General features: G+C 39.3%; 1 protein-coding gene across 18 annotated transcripts in view; it reads right to left on the reverse strand.

The window, feature by feature from the left end:
* Window positions 1-9784: 9784 nt before the first annotated feature.
* PAM (peptidylglycine alpha-amidating monooxygenase) overlaps window positions 9785-20641 on the reverse strand; it is a 280689-nt gene continuing 269832 nt past the window's right edge. For 10 of the 18 annotated variants that reach the window (XM_060009091.1, XM_060009085.1, XM_060009084.1 and 7 more), the window contains 4 exons: window positions 20080-20133; window positions 14199-14402; window positions 11255-11311; window positions 9785-10608 (listed from right to left, as the gene is read on the reverse strand). In XM_060009091.1, coding sequence (XP_059865074.1) covers window positions 10433-10608; window positions 11255-11311; window positions 14199-14402; window positions 20080-20133 — 491 coding nt within the window. In that variant the 3' untranslated portion in view covers window positions 9785-10432. The remainder of the gene's footprint in view (window positions 10609-11254; window positions 11312-14198; window positions 14403-20079; window positions 20134-20641) is intronic. The other 8 variants (XM_060009093.1, XM_060009098.1, XM_060009095.1 and 5 more) reach the window with 4 other exon arrangements.

Below are 20641 nucleotides of genomic sequence, written 5' to 3' on the forward strand. Positions count from 1 at the left end.
CTATATGCTAGCAATGAAATATCAGAAAGGGAAATTAAGGAAACACTCCCATTCACCATTGCAACAAAAAGAATAAAATATCTAGGAATAAAGCTACCTAAGGAGACAAAAGACCTGTATGAAGAAAATTATAAGACACTGATGAAAGAAATTAAAGATGATACAAATAAATGGAGAGATATACCATGTTCTTGGAATGGAAGAATCAATACTGTGAAAATGACTATACTACCCAAAGAAATCTACAGATTCAATGCAATCCCTATCAAATTACCAATGGCATATTTTACAAAACTAGAACAAAAAATCTTAAAATCTGTATGGAGACAAAAAAGACCCCCAATAGCCAAAGCAATCTTGAGGGAAAAATACGGAGGTGGAGGAATCAGACTCCCTGACTTCAGACTATACTACAAAGCTACAGTAATCAAGACAATATGGTACTGGCACAAAAACAGAATGATAGGTCAATGGAACAGGATAGAAAGCCCAGAGATAAACCCATGCACCTATGGTCAACTAATCTATGATAACGGTGGCATGGATATACAATGGAGGAAAGACAGTCTCTTCAATAAGTGGTGTTGGGAAAACTGGACAGCTACATGTAAAAGAAAGAAATTAGAACACTCCCTAACACCATACACAAAAATAAACTCAAAATGGATTAAAGACCTAAATGTGAGACCAGACACTATAAATCTCAGAGGAAAACATAGGAAGAACACTCTGACAAAAATCACAGCAAGATCTTTTTTGATTCACCTCCTAGAGTAATGGAAATAAAAACAAAAATAAACAAATGGGACCAAATGAAACTTAAAAGCTTTTGCACAGCAAAGGAAACTATAAAGAAGACGAAAAGACATCCCTCAGAATGGGAGAAAATATTTGCAAAGGAATCAACAGACAAAGGATTAATCTCCAAAATTTATAAGCAGCTCATGCAGCTCAATATTAAAAAACAAGCAACCTAATCCAAAAATGGTCAGAAGACCTAGACATCTTTCTAAAGAAGACATACAGAAGGCCAAGAAGCACATGAAAATTTGCTCAATATCACTAATTATTAGAGAAATGCAAATCAAAATTACAATGAGGTATCACCTCACACCAGTTAGAATGGGCATCATCAGAAAATCTACAAACAACAAATGCTGGAGAGGGTGTGGAGAAAAGGGAACCCTCTTGCCCTGTTGGTGGGAATGTAAATTGATACAGCCACTATGGAGAATAGTATGGACATTCCTTAAAAAACTACAAATAGAACTACCATACGTCCCAGCAATCCCACTACTGGGCATATACTCTGAGAAAACCATAATTCAAAAAGAGTCATGTACCATTTGTTTCCATGAGCACTAAAGAAAAATGTGTATTGTTGTTTTTGGATGGAATGTCCTATAAATATCAATTAAGTCCATCTTGTTTAATGTATGATTTAAAGCTTGTGTTTCCTTATTTATTTTCATTTTGGATGATCTGTCCATTGGTGAAAGTGAAGTGTTAAAGTCCCCTACTATGAATGTGTTACTGTCGATTTCCCCTTTTATGGCTTTTAGTATTTGCCTTATGTATTGAGGTGCTCCTATGTTGGGTGCATAAATATTTACAATTGTTATATCTTCTTCTTGGATCAATCCCTTGATCATTATGTAGTGTCCTTCTTTGTCTCTTCTAATAGTCTTTATTTTAAGGTCTATTTTGTCTGATATGAGAATTGCTACTCCAGCTTTCTTTTGGTTTCCATTTGCATGAAATATCTTTTTCCATCCCCTTACTTTCAGTCTGTATGTGTCTCTAGGTCTGAAGTGGGTCTCTTGTAGACAGCAAATATATGGGTCTTGTTTTTGTATCCATTCAGCCAATCTGTGTCTTTTGGTGGGAGCATTTAGTCCATTTACACTTAAGGTAATTATCGATATGTATGTTCCTATTCCCATTTTCTTAATTGTTTTGGGTTCGTTATTGTAGGTCTTTTCCTTCTCTTGTGTTTCTTGCCTAGAGAAGTACCTTTAGCAGTTGTTGTAGAGCTGGTTTGGTGGTGCTGAACTCTCAGCTTTTGCTTGTCTGTAAAGGTTTTAATTTCTTCATCAAATCTGAATGAGATCCTTGCTGGGTAGAGTAATCTTGGTTGCAGATTTTTGCCCTTCATCACTTTAAATATGTCCTGCCAGTCCCTTCTGGCTTGCAGAGTTTCTGCTGAAAGATCAGCTGTTAACCTCATGTGGATTACCTTGTGTGTTACTCGTTGTTTTTCCCTTGCTGCTTTTAATAAGTTTTCTTTGTATTTAATTTTTGACAGTTTGATTAATATGTGTCTTGGCATATTTCTCCTTGGATTTATCCTGTATGGGACTCTCTGTGCTTCTTGGACTTGATTAACTATTTCCTTTCCCATATTAGGGAAGTTTTCAACTATAATCTCTTCAAATATTTTCTCAGTCCCTTTCTTCTTCTCTTCTTCTTCTGGAACCCCTATAATTCGAATGTTGGTGCATTTAATGTTGTCCCAGAGGTCTCTGAGACTGTCCTCAGTTCTTTTCATTCTTTTTTCTTTATTCTGCTCTGCAGTAGTTATTTCCACTATTTTATCTTCCAGGTCACTTATCCCTTCTTCTGCCTCAGTTATTCTGCTATTGATCCCATCTAGAGTATTTTTCATTTCATTTATTGTGTTATTCATCGTTGCTTGTTTCATCTTTAGTTCTTCTAGGTCCTTGTTAAATGTTTCTTGCATTTTCTCTATTCTATTTCCAAGATTTTGGATCATCTTTACTATCATTATTCTGAATTCTTTTTCAGGTAGACTGCCTATTTCCTCTTCATTTGTTAGGTCTGGTGGGATTTTATCTTGCTCCTTCATCTGCTGTGTGTTTTTCTGTCTTCTCATTTTGCTTATCTTACTGTGTTTGGGGTCTCCTTTTTGCAGGCTGTAGTTCCCGTTGTTTTTGGTGTCTGTCCCCAGTGGCTAAGGTTGGTTCAGTGGGTTGTGTAGGCTTCCTGATGGAGGGGACTAGTGCCTGTGTTCTGGTGGATGAGGCTGGATCTTGTCTTTCTGGTGGGCAGGTCCACGTCTGGTGGTGTGTTTTGGGGTGTCTGTGGCCTTATTATGATTTTAGGAAGCCTCTCTGCTAATGGGTGGGGTTGTGTTCCTGTCTTGCTAGTTGTTTGGCATAGGATCTCCAGCACTGTAGTTTTCTGGTCGTTGAGTGAAGCTGGTTGCTGGTGTTGAGATGGAGATCTCTGGGAGATTTTCGCCGTTTGATATTATGTGGAGCTGGGAGGTCTCTTGTGGACCAGTGTCCTGAAGTTGGCTCTCCCACCTCAGAGGCACAGCACTAACTCCTGGCTGCAGCACCAAGAGCCTTTCAGCCACACGGCTCCTTAATTTGGGATGATTCATTGTCTACATGTATTCCACAGATGCAGGGTACATCAAGTTGATTGTGGAGCTTTAATCTGCTGCTTCTGAGGCTGCTCGGAGAAATTTCTCACAGCTCCCAGGGGCTCAGCTTTGGATTTGGCCCCGCCTCTGTGTGTAGGTCGCAGGAGGGCGTCTGTTCTTCGCTCAGACAGGACAGGGTTAAAGGAGCCGCTGATGCGGGGGCTCTGGCTCACTCAGGCCGGGGGGAGGGAGGGGCACGGAGTGCGGGGCTAGCCTGCGGCGGCAAAGGCCGGTGTGATGTTGCACCAGCCTGAGGCGCGCCATGCGTTCTCCCGGGGGAGCTGTCCCTGGATCCCGGGGCCATGGCAGTGGCGGGCTGCACAGGTTCTCGGGAAGCGGGGTATGGATAGTGACCTGTGCTCGCACACAGGCTTCTTGGTGGCGGCAGCAGCAGTCTTAGCGTCTCATGCCTGTCTCTGGGGTCCGCGCTTTTAGCCGCAGCTCGTGCCCGTCTCTGGAGCTCCTTTAAGCAGCGCTCTTAATCCCCTCTCCTCGCGCACCAGGAAACAAAGAGGGAAGAAGAAGTCTCTTGCCTCTTCGGCAGGTCCAGACTTTTCCTCGGACTCCCTCCCGGCTAGCCGTGGCGCACTAACCCCCTGCAGGCTGTGTTCACGCTGCCAACCCCAGTCCTCTCCCTGCGCTCCGACTGAAGCCCGAGTCTCAGCTCCCAGCCCCGCCCGCCCCGGCGGGGAAGCCGACAAGCCTCCCGGGCTGTTGAGTGCCGGTCGGCCCTGATTCTCTGCGCGGGAGTCTCGCTGCTTTGCCCCCCGCACCCGTTGCTGTGCACTCCTCCGCGGCTCCAAAGCTTCCCCCCCTCCGCCACCCACAGTCTCCGCCCGCGAAGGGGCTTCCTAGTGTGTGAAAACCTTTCCTTCTTCACAGCTCCCTCCCACTGGTGCAGGTCCCGTCCCTATCCTTTTGTCTCTGTTTATTCTTTTTTCTTTTTCCCTACCCAGGTACGTGGGGGGTTTCTTGCCTTTTGGGAGATCTGAGGTCTTTTGCCAGCGTTCAGTAGGTGTTCTGTAGGAGTTGTTCCACGGGTAGATGTATTTCTGGTGTATCTGTGAGGAGGAAGGTGATCTCCGCGTCTTACTCTTCCGCCATCTTCCCGGAAGTCTTGAGCATTTGTTCTTATGTTCAGTATTGCCTGTGGGCATTTGAGACTACCTTCACGAATACAGTGGTGTAGACTCATCACTCAATGTCCCTTTTTAATGTTATAGTTTAACCATCACACACATAGCTATTTCAGTAAACCCCTTTATCTGAAAATATGGTTAAGTGGTTATGGTCTTATGGTAATAGTAGTGAATATCTGCTATTTTTTTCTTCCCAGAATCTACCCTATTCAACTGGCAACAGTATCTGAAATTTTCTTGGGGGAAGTGAATCCTTTATAAATCGGAAGTGTGGTTACTGTGGGACGTGACCCTGCCCAGGTTCGATGCATCACACTTTCCCTGCCCAGAGAGACTGGTTCTGAGGTTGGTGCATGAACCGGATCAGGCCAATTAGTCAACGTATCGGAACCCTTTAGAAAGAGAAGCTTTTTGTCTCAGTTACTGCTGGTAGGATTTAAACTTAGAGCTGCTGAATGCCACTTTTATTACCACATGTGGAGAGTCTGCATGAAAGTGAATCCTAGAGGGAGGGGAGCCAAACTGAGGGATGGAAGGAGGCAGAATCCTGATAGCATCATCTGAGTCTTGGAATCTAGTTATGTGTATCAGTCAGTAATAATCCTTTTTCTTGATACATTATTAGTTCCTGATTATTATTTTCATTATTATATATTATATCATTAATTCTTAACAAATAAAAGTTGTTCTTCAGCCTATGTTTTTCGTTTTTTTTTTTAAATTGAAGTATAGTTGATTTACAATGTTGTGTTAGTTTCAGGTGTACAGCAAAGTGATATATATATATATAGGTTACTATAAAATATTGATTATAGTTCAGTGTAGGTCCTTGTTAGTTGTCTATTTTATGTATAGTGGTGTGTATATGTTCCAGCCTATTTGAATTGAGCTGTAATTAATGACTGAAGAAGTCTGACTAGAACTTGTTTGCAGAGCAGAGGTAGGGTCACAGATGTGGAGGGTAAACTTGTGGTTGCCGGAGGTTGGGTGGGGAGCACAGGGGGGAGGATGCGTTGGGAGATTGGGATTGACATATATACATACTACTATATGTAAGGGTAGATAACTAATAGGGACCTGCTGTGTAGCTTGGGGAGCTCTTCTCAACACTCTAGAATGACCTGTATGGGAGGGGAATGTAAAGAGTGTACATGTGTATGTGTGGCCAATTCACCTTACTGTGCAGTAGAAACTAACACAACATTGTAGATGAACGATACTCCATAAAAATTTAAAAAAAGAAAAGAAGCCTAATACAATGGCATATAAAATCATCAATTCTAGAACTTGGAATTTCAGATCATTCTGCTCTTAACCCAGTGTCTTTCCAAACTGAACATTGGCTAAGACTGGGCCATGCTAATGAATAACATTTTCTCCTTATCTAGAAGTGAGCTGTAAGAACAAGTGCAATTTTGCTGTTCCTTCCACATGCATGCTTGTCCCACAGTTCCCGCACAATATGTTTTTTTCAAAAGACGTGGAGAATGTTGTAGTACAATAGAGGAAAAAACAGAGCATTCTCAATTGACCGGTTTATTTATTTTAGGAGAGAGTATGTATAACGAAATGCATTTTTGCTCAGAAATGAAAAGGGTACTATCTGCTATTGTCAAACTTGTTTTTATGAACTCCTATTTTATATTTTACTTTGGTATATCAATCTTGAGTACTTTATTGTCAGGTCTTCATTGGTAAACCCCTTCCCTACGACAGTACAGTGTGTACTCAATTTTGGAGCATGGAAAATACATGTACTTGTTTTGTACCTGTAGTTTGGATATATAACTGACATCTTTGAGCTTTGGTACTTCAAAAATTTTAAGGCCGTAATGAGGAGTCACATTTACAATCATCAATATATTCTCTACAATGAATATGCTCCCTTAATTAAATGATGATGCTGGAAAAACACACCAAATGGGTTTGGTTGATTCTTGTCTCCTTTAGATGTGATCCAACCCGCCCCCAACACTTTCACTGCCACAAAAAGAAACAACAAAAAACCCACAAAAAACCAAAAACACAAAGTCTAGCATGGTGACCTGCTGAAGACATGAACATATCACTTGTATTTTATCTTTTGTCTCTGATGCTTTTTTTAAAGGAGGTTATAGGGAGGTCCCTAGTAGCCTTTCTGTGTATGCATCTAAGTTACTTCCCATGGTGGGATAATCGGTGTTAGGGAACTATAGAAAGAAGCTGCTGGTAGGTAAGTTCTGGCCCTGAAGGTAATTTGCATCTACGTTTTCTGTGATCTAGGTTTGAGGAACTGGGGTGGATCACTTCTGGGCCAAACCATCACTCTACAGAGACCACATATTTGAGAAAATGTATTTGTGTACCTAATAATTTGTTTTAAGGCTCAGCTACTCTCTGGAGAACTGTATTTCTTGGAGACAGTCCATGGAACACCTGGATCCAAATCACCAGGGATGTTTTTAAAAAACGCAGCTCTTGGGCTTCCCTGGTGGCGCAGTGGTTGAGAGTCTGCCTGCCGATGCAGGGGACACGGGTTTGTGCCCCGGTCCGGGAGGATCCCACATGCCGTGGAGCGGCTGGGCCCGTGAGCCATGGCCGCTGAGGCTGCGCGTCCGGAGCCTGCGCTCCGCAATGGGAGAGGCCACAACAGTGAGAGGCCCGCGTACCGCAAAACAAAAACAAAACAAACAAAAAAATGCAGCTCTCTAGGCCCCATCCAATGTAGTGAATCAGAAACTCTGGGAATGTGACCAAGAGTCAGTCCTCTTCAAATAAGTACCCCAGTTGGTTCTTACATTCATTGAAGTCTGAGAAGTACTGCTATAGGCTACATCAACTTTGACTTACATCAACTTTGAGCTACTAGGTGATGACAGTCACGGGAATAAGCTCAAATACCACATCTGTGGCTTCTCTTGTCATTCAGCTACTTAAATATTTAATTTATATAACATCTGAGTGAGACTTTAAAGATGCATGAGAACTTTGAAAAAGAATATGCTGATTTAATAAACTAAGAAGAAAGCTTAGAAGAAAAGATTTTATGCATATGATAATTCAGGGCCAACTCAGTGAATGACAAAGCTATTTTTTTAACTCCCCCAAATAATATTCTCTGGATAATTTATTGTAAAAAAAAAAAAAAAATCAAGCACAGCTGTTTCCCTTTGCCTTATTAATAAGTCAATTATGCCTATTTTAATTATCCAATTTAAAGCATTTAACAATTAAGGCATTCAGATCTTGGTACTAACGGTCATATCAAAACACCTCAGACCCCATCTTCTCTCTCCAAACATCTGTAAACTATAATTTATGTGAAAATATAGCTATCCACTTGTAGAAACTGGCAAAGTAAAACAGCCACTCTCAAAGACAGTGGTTTTCAACTCTGGTTGCACATTAGAATTACCTGGAGAAATTAAAAAATATGACCTATAGCAATATCCTATGGTAAGCCAATCAAATCAGAATTTCTGGAGGTAGTGTCCAATCATTTTTTTCTTAAATTCCCCAGTGATTCTACTGCGAAGGGATCCATTCCTTTAGGTACTTCCCAGGCAGTGCAATATCTAACTCAATAAATGAAGTTCAGCTAAGAACAAAAATCAGTGAAGAGATTGCCTGAAGTCAGTGCAGTTCATTCATTTCCAGTTCGCCATCTTTATTTAAGCCAGGTTAGTAGAATAAGGGTGGTGTTCTAGGACAGGATGGTAATGCAGACTTTCTTTTTCTGAATTTTCTTTTTTATAAGGCCATTTGCTTATATTAGGCATATAATGCCATGTGCTATATTAAGGGACATATGTAAGAACAGACCTGCAAATGTATTTGTCTATTCTATGGATATTGTTGAAGATTTTAATTAACACAACATGGTGCTATCTTTCAGAAGATACTTGGGAGGAAATTTTTCTGATCTTATTATTAGGAATTCTAAATGTTTAACTGGCTCATGAATCATGTAACTAGTCAAGTTTTACTTAATGAGCTGCTCGAAAGTTTAGAGCCAAATTCTCCCCATGAACAACAAAGATAAAAATGTGAAAATTTATACAAGAATAATTATCTTTGTTTTCCCTTTTTCTTTACCACCTCCTTGTAACTTATCATTTTGATCTAGTTTTTTTTTTTTTTTTTTTTTTTTTTGCATCCATGAGCCACTGTAAAACTGTTTAGGAACAAAATTAGGCATACATAACTTTAAAGATATGTAACTAATAGAGCTGATGATCTAATACAGTACCACAAAAGATGGCTTTAGTGTAAGTCAACTAATTTCCTCAACGTAAGAAAAGTTGAACATCAAAGTCAGCCTATAACATAACACATTCTGATGCTGAAATACAAACATGTAAGATATAGTGAACAGGCACACATACACCAGAATAGTGTTGTTGTGATTCTACATTTACATGTTTACCACTAACGTGGTGAAAGGGGCATAAAGGAGTGGTCAGAGGGAGGAAAAGTGTGTTCTTCATTTGAAAAGGAAAAAAAAATCTTTCAATTAGCTCAATTTGGTGTAAATTATGAGGGAAAAACATCTAGGTTAAGTTAGATATTTTAAATAACTTAGCTGGAAGACAATTTAATTTTTTTGCAAAGTACTCTATATTGCTTTCGTGATTAGTCAGTTAAATCTATAACATGCTACTACTAAGATACCTGAATTGCAAGTAGGCATTTTGAAGAAAGGGTTCTAGAGTCTGATTATTATAAAAAGAAAAGTTATCAGGTTCTTACTAAATTGCATTGATTATGAAAAAGGTGTTTTAAAAGTAATTTGTAGTCACTTAAGAGATGAGTATTCCTACGAATACATGAGTATTTGGAGTAAAATTATTCTTTAAAAAGAAAACCATTAGTAGTAACCTATACTGATGGATTAATTTGCGTATGTAATTTGAGACACAGGTTTCCTCTTAGCTATGATCACCTTTTATTAAAGTATTTACCTTCTGATTGATATACAGGCAAAAAACCTCTTTGAATTTTAAAAGAAAGCCTGGTTTTACACATGTATGTAAACTCTTAGGCTGGTTTTTAATTTATATCAGCTACATAATAAAATACCATCTTAATTTTAATACATTTCTTTTGGTTGAAGACATTGAATAGGTTTCACTATATCTGTGGTTTGTGTAATTATTACAAAAGTTGTATACAAACCCTGCAAATATGCAAAAACTGCAAAATACACTCCGACAGCTAATGCTCTGAAAACACTTTATTACACAAATTACATTCAGATTCTGAAAATAGTGATCTAACAGTGTAACCATCTAAAAATAAGACATCCCCGAAACACACCAACTGAGGAAGAAAATTTAAAAAAAGAATTTAAATAGAGACTTTTTTTTCTTTCCCTCATTGCAATATAATGTTAGTGATTTTAAAAAAATAGAAGGAGATTTAGCAGCTTTGTTGTCATGTAGCACAAAGTTTCTCTTTACTGCCACAGGCTGAGAATGCTGAACAGGAAAGGCACCAAAGAAAGACACTGGCAATGGAGGTGCTATTGGGAAAATACTGTGTTCAAGCAGAGAATGGGGTTATTTACAAACTACAGAAAAGTCTCAAAAATGCAGATGAGCAAACCTTCCATCATTAAATTACTAGTGTGATGGAAGAAGAGAACTGTTTATTCTACGTTCATATAAAGACAATGGCACTGTTATGAACTTTTAGGAAACTCCTCAACTAGAACCAGAAGCCAACTAAACCAAAGTAAATAAAATGTGTACGGTCCCACACAGACTAGTACAGTTTACAATTAAATACACAAAACGCTAAACGTGCTGAAGGGAAAGGAATCTGGCATTCTTGGCAAATTTCATCAACCTAAATCAAAGCCCCGTTTTCAGGAGGAAGGTGCGGGTACAGGCAGAGGTGCTGAATACTCCTCTTCTGACTCACTTCCGTCATCATCTTTCTCCTGGTCACTTCCCTCCGTGCTAAGGCGGTCAAAGCCTTTTCGGCTATAGCCTTTCCGGCTTGCGAAGAAGTTTCCGAGGTTTAAGCCTCCACTTCCCTTTCCTGCAGAAATCGAACAATGACAGAGGATTGAGGTAACGTTTGCACAAATGATTCTCAGTTTCCTTGTAAATTCTTATGGGGATGGGAAAGGGTAGATATTAGCGGGGGGCGGGGGGGAAGTGACATAGAGAGATACTTATCCTACAGAGTCAGAAAGATACGATTCCACAGATTCATTAAAATAAATAAGGAAAAAACCCAAAGCTCCCCAGGATTATGTGTTTCTGCAGGATTATTTCAGATTCACTTTTCACCTCCTGCCTGTTCCAGGCTCTCTGGAATGGGCATCCCCTTGAGCAGCTCTTCATTTCAATGACTTTACGAAAAGGTCATCTTCACCAAGACATGCACTGACACGCTGACAGAAGTGATAGAAAATATAGTGAAGATAGATGAAGCCAGATGCAAAGGCAGGGGAAGAGAATTCGATAATACAGAAGAGCAAGCTGGGAAAATGAAGCTGGAGAACCTGCACCAGAGCCACACACTTCGGTCAGTTGATGGTTTGCATTCTGGGGATGCTGTGCTGCACAAAGGGAGTTTAATTTCCAGAGAGAAAATAAAAAATATCTCCCTGCTTTTTACAAGACACGCACTTGTTGACTTTGAATCACACGTGAAGGATTCTAAAAGGTCACAGGCATACCTCTAAGTCTTCCCAGAACTCTTCCCGAACTTCCCTCAAGTTTACGTTCAGAATCTGCTAGAAAAAGATGGCATATTTCAAAATGAGTCCCAGACACCTTCCTCAATCCATGGGCTCAACTTTCAACACAAAACAAGGAATTAATTCATGAATGATTAATAACAAGGCCTGGCTCTTGTCTGTATGTATTCTTAGAATTCTAAGGGAAAATAAAGGCAATATATTATTGTGATGTATACAAAGGCCAGAGCTGGGTTTGACTCCTGCCTGTGTCTCTTACAGGCTGTGCAATCTCAATAAATTACTTCTCTGAGCCTCAGTTTTCTCTTCTGAGAAAAGAGAGATCAATGACAATCTCTACCTTTCTGTAAGGTTTAGATGGGATACTGGCATGTGACATGCTTAGAACAGTGCCTGGTACACACACAGTAAATGCTCAGTAAATATTAGTTACCTTTATTAGGACAAAATTCAGTTACCAGTAATGTGTAAAAATTTGGAAGCTTATTACAGTTTTAGGAATATTGGTCTTAGGTTTTTGTCTTTCTATTAAGAACAGTACATGTCCTGCTTGAGAAAGATTTGGATCCATGTACACCATTACCTTTTTATGTAAGACGGAAGGCAAAAAACCTGAAACCCTGAGTACTTTCAGCCATACAAGGTGACCCCAATTCCAAAATTTGGGCTCCCCAAATTCCAGCCCATCTCCATGAAGAATTGACTTTCTTTCCTTAGTTGGAGGCAGAACTCCTTATGGACTTATTTCTCTGTGTGCTGCGTACCTCCCTGCACTCATTGCCCTGCTTCCAACACTCCCTTAAGGGCTATGGTCAGGGAAAGAAGGCTCAAAGTCTCTAACCAGGAGAGGCGGCAGCATCGTGGAGAAAGCTCACAGGCGAGGACAGAGCAAAGGCAGGAGTTGGTGGAGAGAGAAATAGGCAAGAAAAATCTGATGAGACCATTAGAAAGCCAACAAATTAGACTGTAATTTCCATAAGGATGAGGGACAGTCCCTAGTCAGTTTTGCATCCCCTGTGCCTAGGACAGTGTCTGATGTGGAGCTGACATGCTGTAAGGGTGTGCTGAATAAGTGGAAAGCCTTTCATGAGGGTTATTAAAAACCCTCAGAGACTGGATAAGATCTATCAGGAACAAATGTTGAAAAAAGGTGAAAGGCTGATCTACTTTTAGAATTAAATGTATTAGACTGAACCGTATAAAACTGTAGTTTTCTAAATAAAACATGATTGAACAATGGCAGTTTCATATGGTTCGACCTGGGTCCCTGTCTTCCCAACACACGCCTGTAAACTCAGTATCCCGGTAACAGTGCCACCCACGCGTGCTCACAGCAAACAGGAGACACCAAACCTTCTCGACTCCCCAGCCACTCCACCTCCAGTGTGGGTTGATTACCAACATTCCTGCTACCTGCCCCCAGGCCCCATGTGTTCCTGATACTCTGTGTATTTATCACTGCACTTACCACCCTCTCTTAATACCTTTATGTGTCATTTCTTTTTTATGTGTTATCTATTCCCTGAGCTCCATTTATGTATTCAGTCATTTTCCCAATGACTAATTATCAAACCCCTAGTGCCAGGAACTGTTATTTGTGCTGGGGATATATCAGTAAACAAGTAAACATACAAGATTCTTGCTCTTTTGAAGTTTCCATCTAACTCCATGAAGATAATGACTACATTTACTTATCTTTGCCTCTGCTTAACACAGTTCCATACCCGTAACAAGCGCTCCATAGCAGACCCTTTTGGGAAGAGTTAGCTGTATTTCTGCAGAGCTTTACTGATTGCAGATGAAAAGCAAAAGAAAGTCCTAGAAAAATTCCCTTTCACAAATTATTAAATTAAATCCTCTGGTTTTGTTTCTGTGTCAGGGCTTTGCCATGGGCACTGAATCCCTGCCATGGTTGCCTTGGCCTGAAATACGATCAGATGCGCTGTTTCTTGATCAAATGCTTCCTTCCACCCTGGTCCATGGACGCCTTCCCAAGCATAGCTGTAACCTCCTGCCTTAGGACCTGGGGACCCAGCTAAGGGACTGTTCCTGACAGGTGAGGATCACAAGTTGGATTATTTGTTTATTTATGTGGATACCTTGAAAGGGTCCTATAATATGATAATGATTTGATAAAATACTGACACCAGTATTGGACCCTCCCTTGTATGGTTAGGGAAGGCTGATGGCCTAAATTATGACTATTTAAAAACTATCAAATGGTTTCTTATAGAAATAGTTGGTTTCCTGAGAGAGCTGAGGTTTAAGACAAGTATCTTTTATGACTTCTTATGACATTTATTAATTTATTACCAATGATTATTCCTAATAATTATTGGTGGTATTAATTGAGCACTTACTAAGTGCCAGGTACTGTGATAAATGCTTTATGTACATTATTTCATTTAATCGTTACACAACCTTGTGAGTATTTTATCCCCACTTTATAGATGAAGTGGCTTAGAGAGATTAAGTAACTTGCCCAAGGTCATGTAGCTAGGAGCTAGAGCCAGGACTAGGGAAAAATACTACTTCTAAAAAACTGACCCAGGCATTTTGAGGACTGGGCCTGTTTCTAACAGAAGGGATCTCCTCCTTCCTGACCCTTCAGCTAATTTATACTGACTCTACTTATCTATGCAGTTTCATATGGAGACATTAAATGGGTTTAAGCCAACGCTAAAAGGCAATAATAAAGATTATATTTTAATCTAACTATCCAAATTTTGAAGCTCCAGATATATTTTCCACTGTGATACTAACTATAGACAATATTTGGAACATAGACAATGTTGAAAAAGGTAGAGAACACAAGAAAAAAAACAACAACACTGAAAAACATCACAACCAAACTTTGAGGATAATCAGGCCAAACATTCTTTCGAAGGTCAGGTTCCAAGTTCAAGGGGCTCATTTTACTTGCCTCCAAAGGCCCTTGATTTTTTCCACCGAATAAATAAGGCAATGGCCAGCAGGACAACCACCGGAATAACCAGAAGGGTTGTAATGAGAATCACGGGCACTCCCGAGCCTGGCTCTTTGATCAGTTTCTGTTTCTCCTGCATCTTCTGCAATTCTGAGGAGGTGGGTTTGTTCTCCATTTTGGTTTCAACAACTGCCTCGGATTCTTCAGGGAAAGAAGAGTTTACAATATTCAACTAACTCAAAGACTCCAAAACCCTCCCACCCGCCCCTACCCAGTCAAATTAACAGCTGCTCATGAAGAACCTGTTGAGCTCAATGCATGTGGGGTTCATATTTCAATATCTGCATCTACCGAGCTGGCAATTGTGACTAGCAAATTCCCAGTGAATGATTTTTCACCTTTAAATTGGGTTTCTTTGGTTCTGCTCTTTGTTCCCTCTTTAACTATAATTCCACAAAAGATATATCCTACTTTTGCATTTTTTCAAAGTTAAAATGGACAGGCAGCATGGTGTAGGGGACAGAACTGGCATGCACGGTGGAGTCAGATGAATCTGGGCTCAAATTCCAGTTCTCTTACATAGTCAGCGTGTGTAACTTTGGGCAAGTTACTTAAGTGATCTGGGCCTTGGAAACCTCCTCTGTATAACTGTAATGATGATAACAACCTCCTTCATGAAATTATTGAGGATAAATGTTTATCATAAAAAAGGTGCTTAGTATTTGTTTCCTTGTGTCTTCAGTTTATGAACCTCTTTCATGTTCAATGAATTATTAGTACCTCACATGCATAGTTGCACATATTAATTCTAGAATTAAGAAATGGAAAAAGGAACTGTGTCCTTTCCAGGTTCTTTTCTACCATTCCCAGCAAGCTGTAAGTGCACACAGATGCACTGTATATCCATTTGTTGTTGATGAAAATAACTTTCACAACTATTCTGTGATACTGGCAGATACTGGGTAGATATCAGGCCTAAAGTACTGCTTGGGAAATTGATACAATAAAACCATATAAGCAGCTGCAGGAATCTTAATAACTACTGACTTGAAAATGAGGTTGAACCTTGAGGCATTCTTGCCCCCAAGAAGCACATATATGTGTTTGTACAAGAACCCTGTGTGTGAAGGCTGGAAGTGACAACCATGTTTGCCAAAAGGCTCACAAGGTTTCTGAACTTCAACTTCTTGGTGTGCCCTCTGCCCTATGATACAGAGTGCATCATATGGCCTCATGGAAATTTTGACAAAAATGGCAGGGATAAGTGGTTTAACATGATCAGGAAAATCTTTGGTTCATATTTAATATGTATGGACACAGCTTAGTAGCTTGCTGGACACTTCTCCAAGGAAGCATTTCTTAAATTGCTTAAGGCATTGTAAACACAATTTATGATACACACAATTGGGAGGTCCCAGGTTTTTGCCTCAATGTTCTGAGCCAGCCTCCTTCCCAGTCTCAGTTAAATCTATCAAGCACGTACTCTGTTTCGGGCATTGTTCTCATTTAATCATCACACCAAGCCTATGAGTGGGCACTATTATTACCACCATTTTACAGATGGCCTCACAGTCTTCATTTCCTTCCCTGTACTGTGATTAAGGGGAGACCATTATTTCCCTTCCTTTATCCACTGAAGTGGGTCTTGAAACTTCAGTGGGAAAGAAGGAAGGGGATTGGTTCATAGATCTAAATGGTTCAAATTTAATCTTTTAAGTCTCAGTTTCCAAGAGGAATATGAATGTGATTCTTACTCTTCCTGACCACTAGCTGTTTTGTCTTTTTCTTCACTGTTGTAGAAAAGGTATACAAATTGTTCTCTATTTAAGCCTGTTCTATATTTAAGCAAAAAATAACAATAAAGAGATGATAGGATTTAAAAATATAGGCCAAAGATATAGATTGGTAGTCAAGAACTTGTTGCCTTGGAAGAAGGGTTTATTTCTATTTGAAAGTGACTATAATCAGAGTAATTACATAGCACTTCCTACCTGTCATTCAGTGGTTTACCTACACCTAAGACATTGGCTGTACCAGTTCATATCTAGTTTCATCGATAAGGCAGAGCTAGGATCGGGCTCCAATAAAAGGAAAGAAGAACTATGAAGTAGGTGACAGACTAACAGAATCATTTTACCATTCACAGTAAGTGTGCTGAGAATGAGGTAATGAACTTGCTAAGATACGCACACTGCACTGCACTTTAGAAATTCTTGATTTCCACATCCCTTCTGCACGCTGAGTGCCATCTACTAAAAATAGTTGAACTTTCTAACTTTTGGAACCAGCTGAAGTATGTTTAGATTTTAAAAGATGCTCTACATTTTAAAGAAAGAGGATAAAAAATTTTAATTTCCCAATATAAAAGAAAAAATTGCTGCTCTTCTTAGAAGCCGTTATAAGTGGAGTAAAAAGCCTAAAAAATCATTATCACTTAAGAGACTAAGAATTCCATTCAAAGCGTAAAGAACAATCTAAATTCTGTCACTTTTACTTTTTATCCTAAATTCTTTAATTAAAACCCCCAGTAATTTAGAGCATCCCTGATGAAGATGGAATGGAGAAGCTCTAAGATTAGCCAGGACCTGGGGCTTCTGGAAGGTGGGGGTACCCCATGTGACATTGTGACATTCTCCTATATAAGAGGCCAGATGTATTCAATCTGCAACAAAATATGTCTTCAAACAAGCTTTCTTGGAATCTCTAGAGATACTTGGAAATAAAAAGAATTTTGAAAGCTGATGTATAGGAAGTTTTTTCCTTCTTCTTTAAAGCAATGCATTTAGAAAGGGAGGCTAGGTGCACTCCTGTGTGAGCTCACATACACAAGAACGTGCATGTCTCTCCCCCCTTGACAGAAGGAGAGAAGCCCAGAGACCACCTGGAGTAACCGGGACAGGAAAGGACAGACATTCTTAATACAGCAACATAGCAATTATGACCCAGTCCATCACAGATGGAACTGAAGGCTGAAGGTTGTAGACGGCATACTGGCAAGTAGCATGTTAGAAGACATGAAAAGTACATATAGCACCAATGAGATTACAGGCATACTTTGGAGCTGTTGCGGGTTCAGTTCTGGACCAACTCAATAAAGCAAATATTGCAATTAAGCGAGTCACATAAATGTTTTTGTTCGCCAGTGCATATAAAAGTTATCTTTACACTATACTGTAGTCTATTAAGGGTGCAACAGCATTGTCTTAAAAAAACAATGTATATACTTTAATTAAAAAATAGTTTCTTGCTAAAAATGCTAACCATTATCTGAGCCTTCAGCGAGTTCATAGTAGTAACATCAAAGATGGTGATCACAGATCACCATAACAAATAATATTGAAAAAGTTTGAAATATTTCAGGAATTTCCAAAATGTGACACAGAGACATGAAGTGAGCAAATGCTGCTGGAAAACGGCGCCGACAGACTTGCTCAATGCAGGGCTGCCATAAACCTTCCATTTGTAAAACACACAAAGTGCGTATCTACAAACTGCAATAAAACGAGTATTCCTGTACTCATTTTTTGGTTTGTTTGTTAAATGCAATGTGCTTCCCCTACAATGTGTTGCTCTCCATAAGGTCTAAGATGCTAAGTGCTAAAAACAGAGAATTTATTTTTATTTTCTTAAGTCTGATTTGCCATCATCATCTTGTACGGTGGGGGTGGGGAAGGGGTGAAGGGCTATGCTTTTGGTGGGATATTGGCATGTCTATTTTATCCCTAGTAACTTTATTCGAAAGTTTCAATCCCTTTCCTAAGTTTCTATCATCACAAATTCTCTTATCCCTGAAACTCCCTGAGAACACAACACTGGTTCTGAAACTCTATTACTGATCGGTTGTGTAACCTTTCACAGTGGGGATGAGTGTCATCAAAGGTTACTCGAATTTCAAAATTTACAATTACCATGTATCTACAGGGCTGTTAAATCTGGGATGGTGTTTCTCCCTCTCTTTGTAAGAGGTGGTTTAAATTAAGCTTCCAGATTTTGATAAAAGACAAACTCTTGGAGATCCAGAATGATTTATATTCCTTTTTGTAATAAGAAAATAATCTTTTATAAAAAAGTTTAATGAGAGTCATACGGATTCAAAGAGGACTAGAACAAGTTCATTTGGGTTTGGGTATTCCTAACTATTAAAATGGAACTGTCATGACAAGGCATTTCAATTAAATTGACTATTTGAGCTGCTGAGAGGTTTCTCCACCAAACAGACTCAGTGGTGTGCAGCAGAGAGGATGTGGCCAGTGGGTGAGATTAGTGTGGCTGGGCTGTTCACAGCAGGTCAACCAGTATAGTCTCAGAGTTTTGGTGGGATCTATTTAAATAGAAACGGTTTGAGGCCATTTCGAAATCCCAGAGATTTCAGAGTAAACTGCAACCATCTGCAACCTGTAGTTCCTGGAAGAATTTATGGTGAATGAATTGGTGGTATTGATCTCTCCTCAGCACTACAGTAATAGTGGTTAAGAGCATAGCTTTGGTGCCCGACTGGTTTAACTTCTGGCTCTGCCATTTGATATCTTAGTAGTAATTCTGACCCTCAATTTTCTCACATATGTAAAATGGGGATAATAGCAATTAACATATGGCTGGTGTAAGGATTAACCTTAATTCTCTGTATAGTCCATTTTTTGTCCTCCATAAATGACAGCTCTTATTAATAATGGTATCTTTTCCAACGTCTTTATTCCAGGGCGAATAGAACTTATCGATAACTCTTTACATAACAATAACAGAAAAATAGCAGATCAGAAACTTCTTCAATATGTGTAGTATGAATGTCACTCAGTAGTGTCACCTGGGTAGAATCTCTACAAATGCCAAACAGTTGCTATTTATTTATTTTATAATATTATCTTACCCCTTCCAACCTGGAGCCGGCTATATTTTCTTATCTGCCTATATAAAAGCCCTAAATTGCCTCTTGGTTCTGGCTTCTCTTCCTCTCTTTTCCACCTGCTTTCATGAAAAAGGAAAACAAGTAAGCCTAGGCTTAAGTCTTAATATCTGGGAGAATCATTTGTAAAGCAACTAAGAATTGAATCACTTTGCTACTTAAACATTAGGAACACCTCTAGTGAGTTCTTAACTACACGACAATGTCAAATCCCTGAAAATAGTAGAAAATGTATCAATATAAACTGATCCTAAGAAAGGGAGAAAATAATTTGACTGGGATTCCAAATGAACCCAGTAGTTTTGCCAGTAGCTAAATTCCATCCCCCCATGTCTTACAATACATACCAATGATGTAGTACTTATTTCTATATATGAATATGCATGTATGTATGTACACACACACACAGAGTCCTTACAGGCTATAAGTCTCTTGAAGTCAGGCAGTTCCATTGCTATAGTGCCTTACACATAGATGGCCCTCAGTAAATGCTGGGGGCTGAATGGTACTAAGATTGGAGCTTAGGGAGCAGCTAATCTTTTCAGGCCCCTATATTATTAACTCTCCAAAGATATTTTTCACTCTAAAGATTAGAGCCCATTAAAGAAGGCCTTTCCCAGCATGCTGGATGTTATTTTTCTACTTGCCTGAGGTTAAAACTTCCAAAAGTGACTGACTGACTTTTTTTCCACTCTGAATGCCTCTGACCCACTTGTTGTAGATTTCTTACATCCCCAATCACTTTTCATCACTTGAAATCAGTGAGTTTGAGCTCATTATTACTATTCCATTTTATCAGAAAAAGCAGTGGCAGCATGTAGGTTTAAAGCCTCAAGTACACAGTAGATGTTATCGATAATTTACCAGATTATATTATATTTTTAGCCTGATAATATTTAAGTGCAATCAAGAGCCATAAAAGAATTCAACACACATAGCCTTGGGTTTCAAAGTCACAAGAGGAATCTGACCAACCTTTGATCTCCTGGACCTCAATGCCAGCCTTTTTAACTGATCGATGTTCCATTTCTGTAACACAGTACAGCAAGGAGAGAGAAAATCAGAATCCCCAAAAAGAATGTTTGAAAACTTAATTTTGATATTAATTGTTCTCAGTAGATAATATTTCTTTAATTCATCAAATACATGAGTATATTAGAAAAGAGTTTGATACAAGTCACTAATGAGGTGCCAGGTCCATGAATCCTAGATGAAATCCTCCTAGGGAAAGCTGAAATAATATTTCCAAGGTCTTCGTATCTAAAATGAGATTTTCCATGTGGAGTTTACAATTCTGTATTATTTCTGAAATATCAAGTAGTTCTGTTTTCATGTGGACATCTTAGACTGACTACTAGTTCTGCCATGTTTATCAGTCTTCTAGTTGACAGATTGATTTGACTAGTTAAATGCTACAACATAAATATACAAGACACTTGTTTAGTCTTCTACGGCAGTCCTATTGTTCCCAAGGTACTGTTTTTCCCATATTTATTATTTGGTTGCATTCTGGACTGCGCAGAAGGCTTTTTCTCTT

The sequence above is a fragment of the Delphinus delphis genome, chromosome 3 (genome assembly GCF_949987515.2).
Source record: "Delphinus delphis chromosome 3, mDelDel1.2, whole genome shotgun sequence".
Lineage (NCBI taxonomy): Eukaryota > Metazoa > Chordata > Mammalia > Artiodactyla > Delphinidae > Delphinus > Delphinus delphis.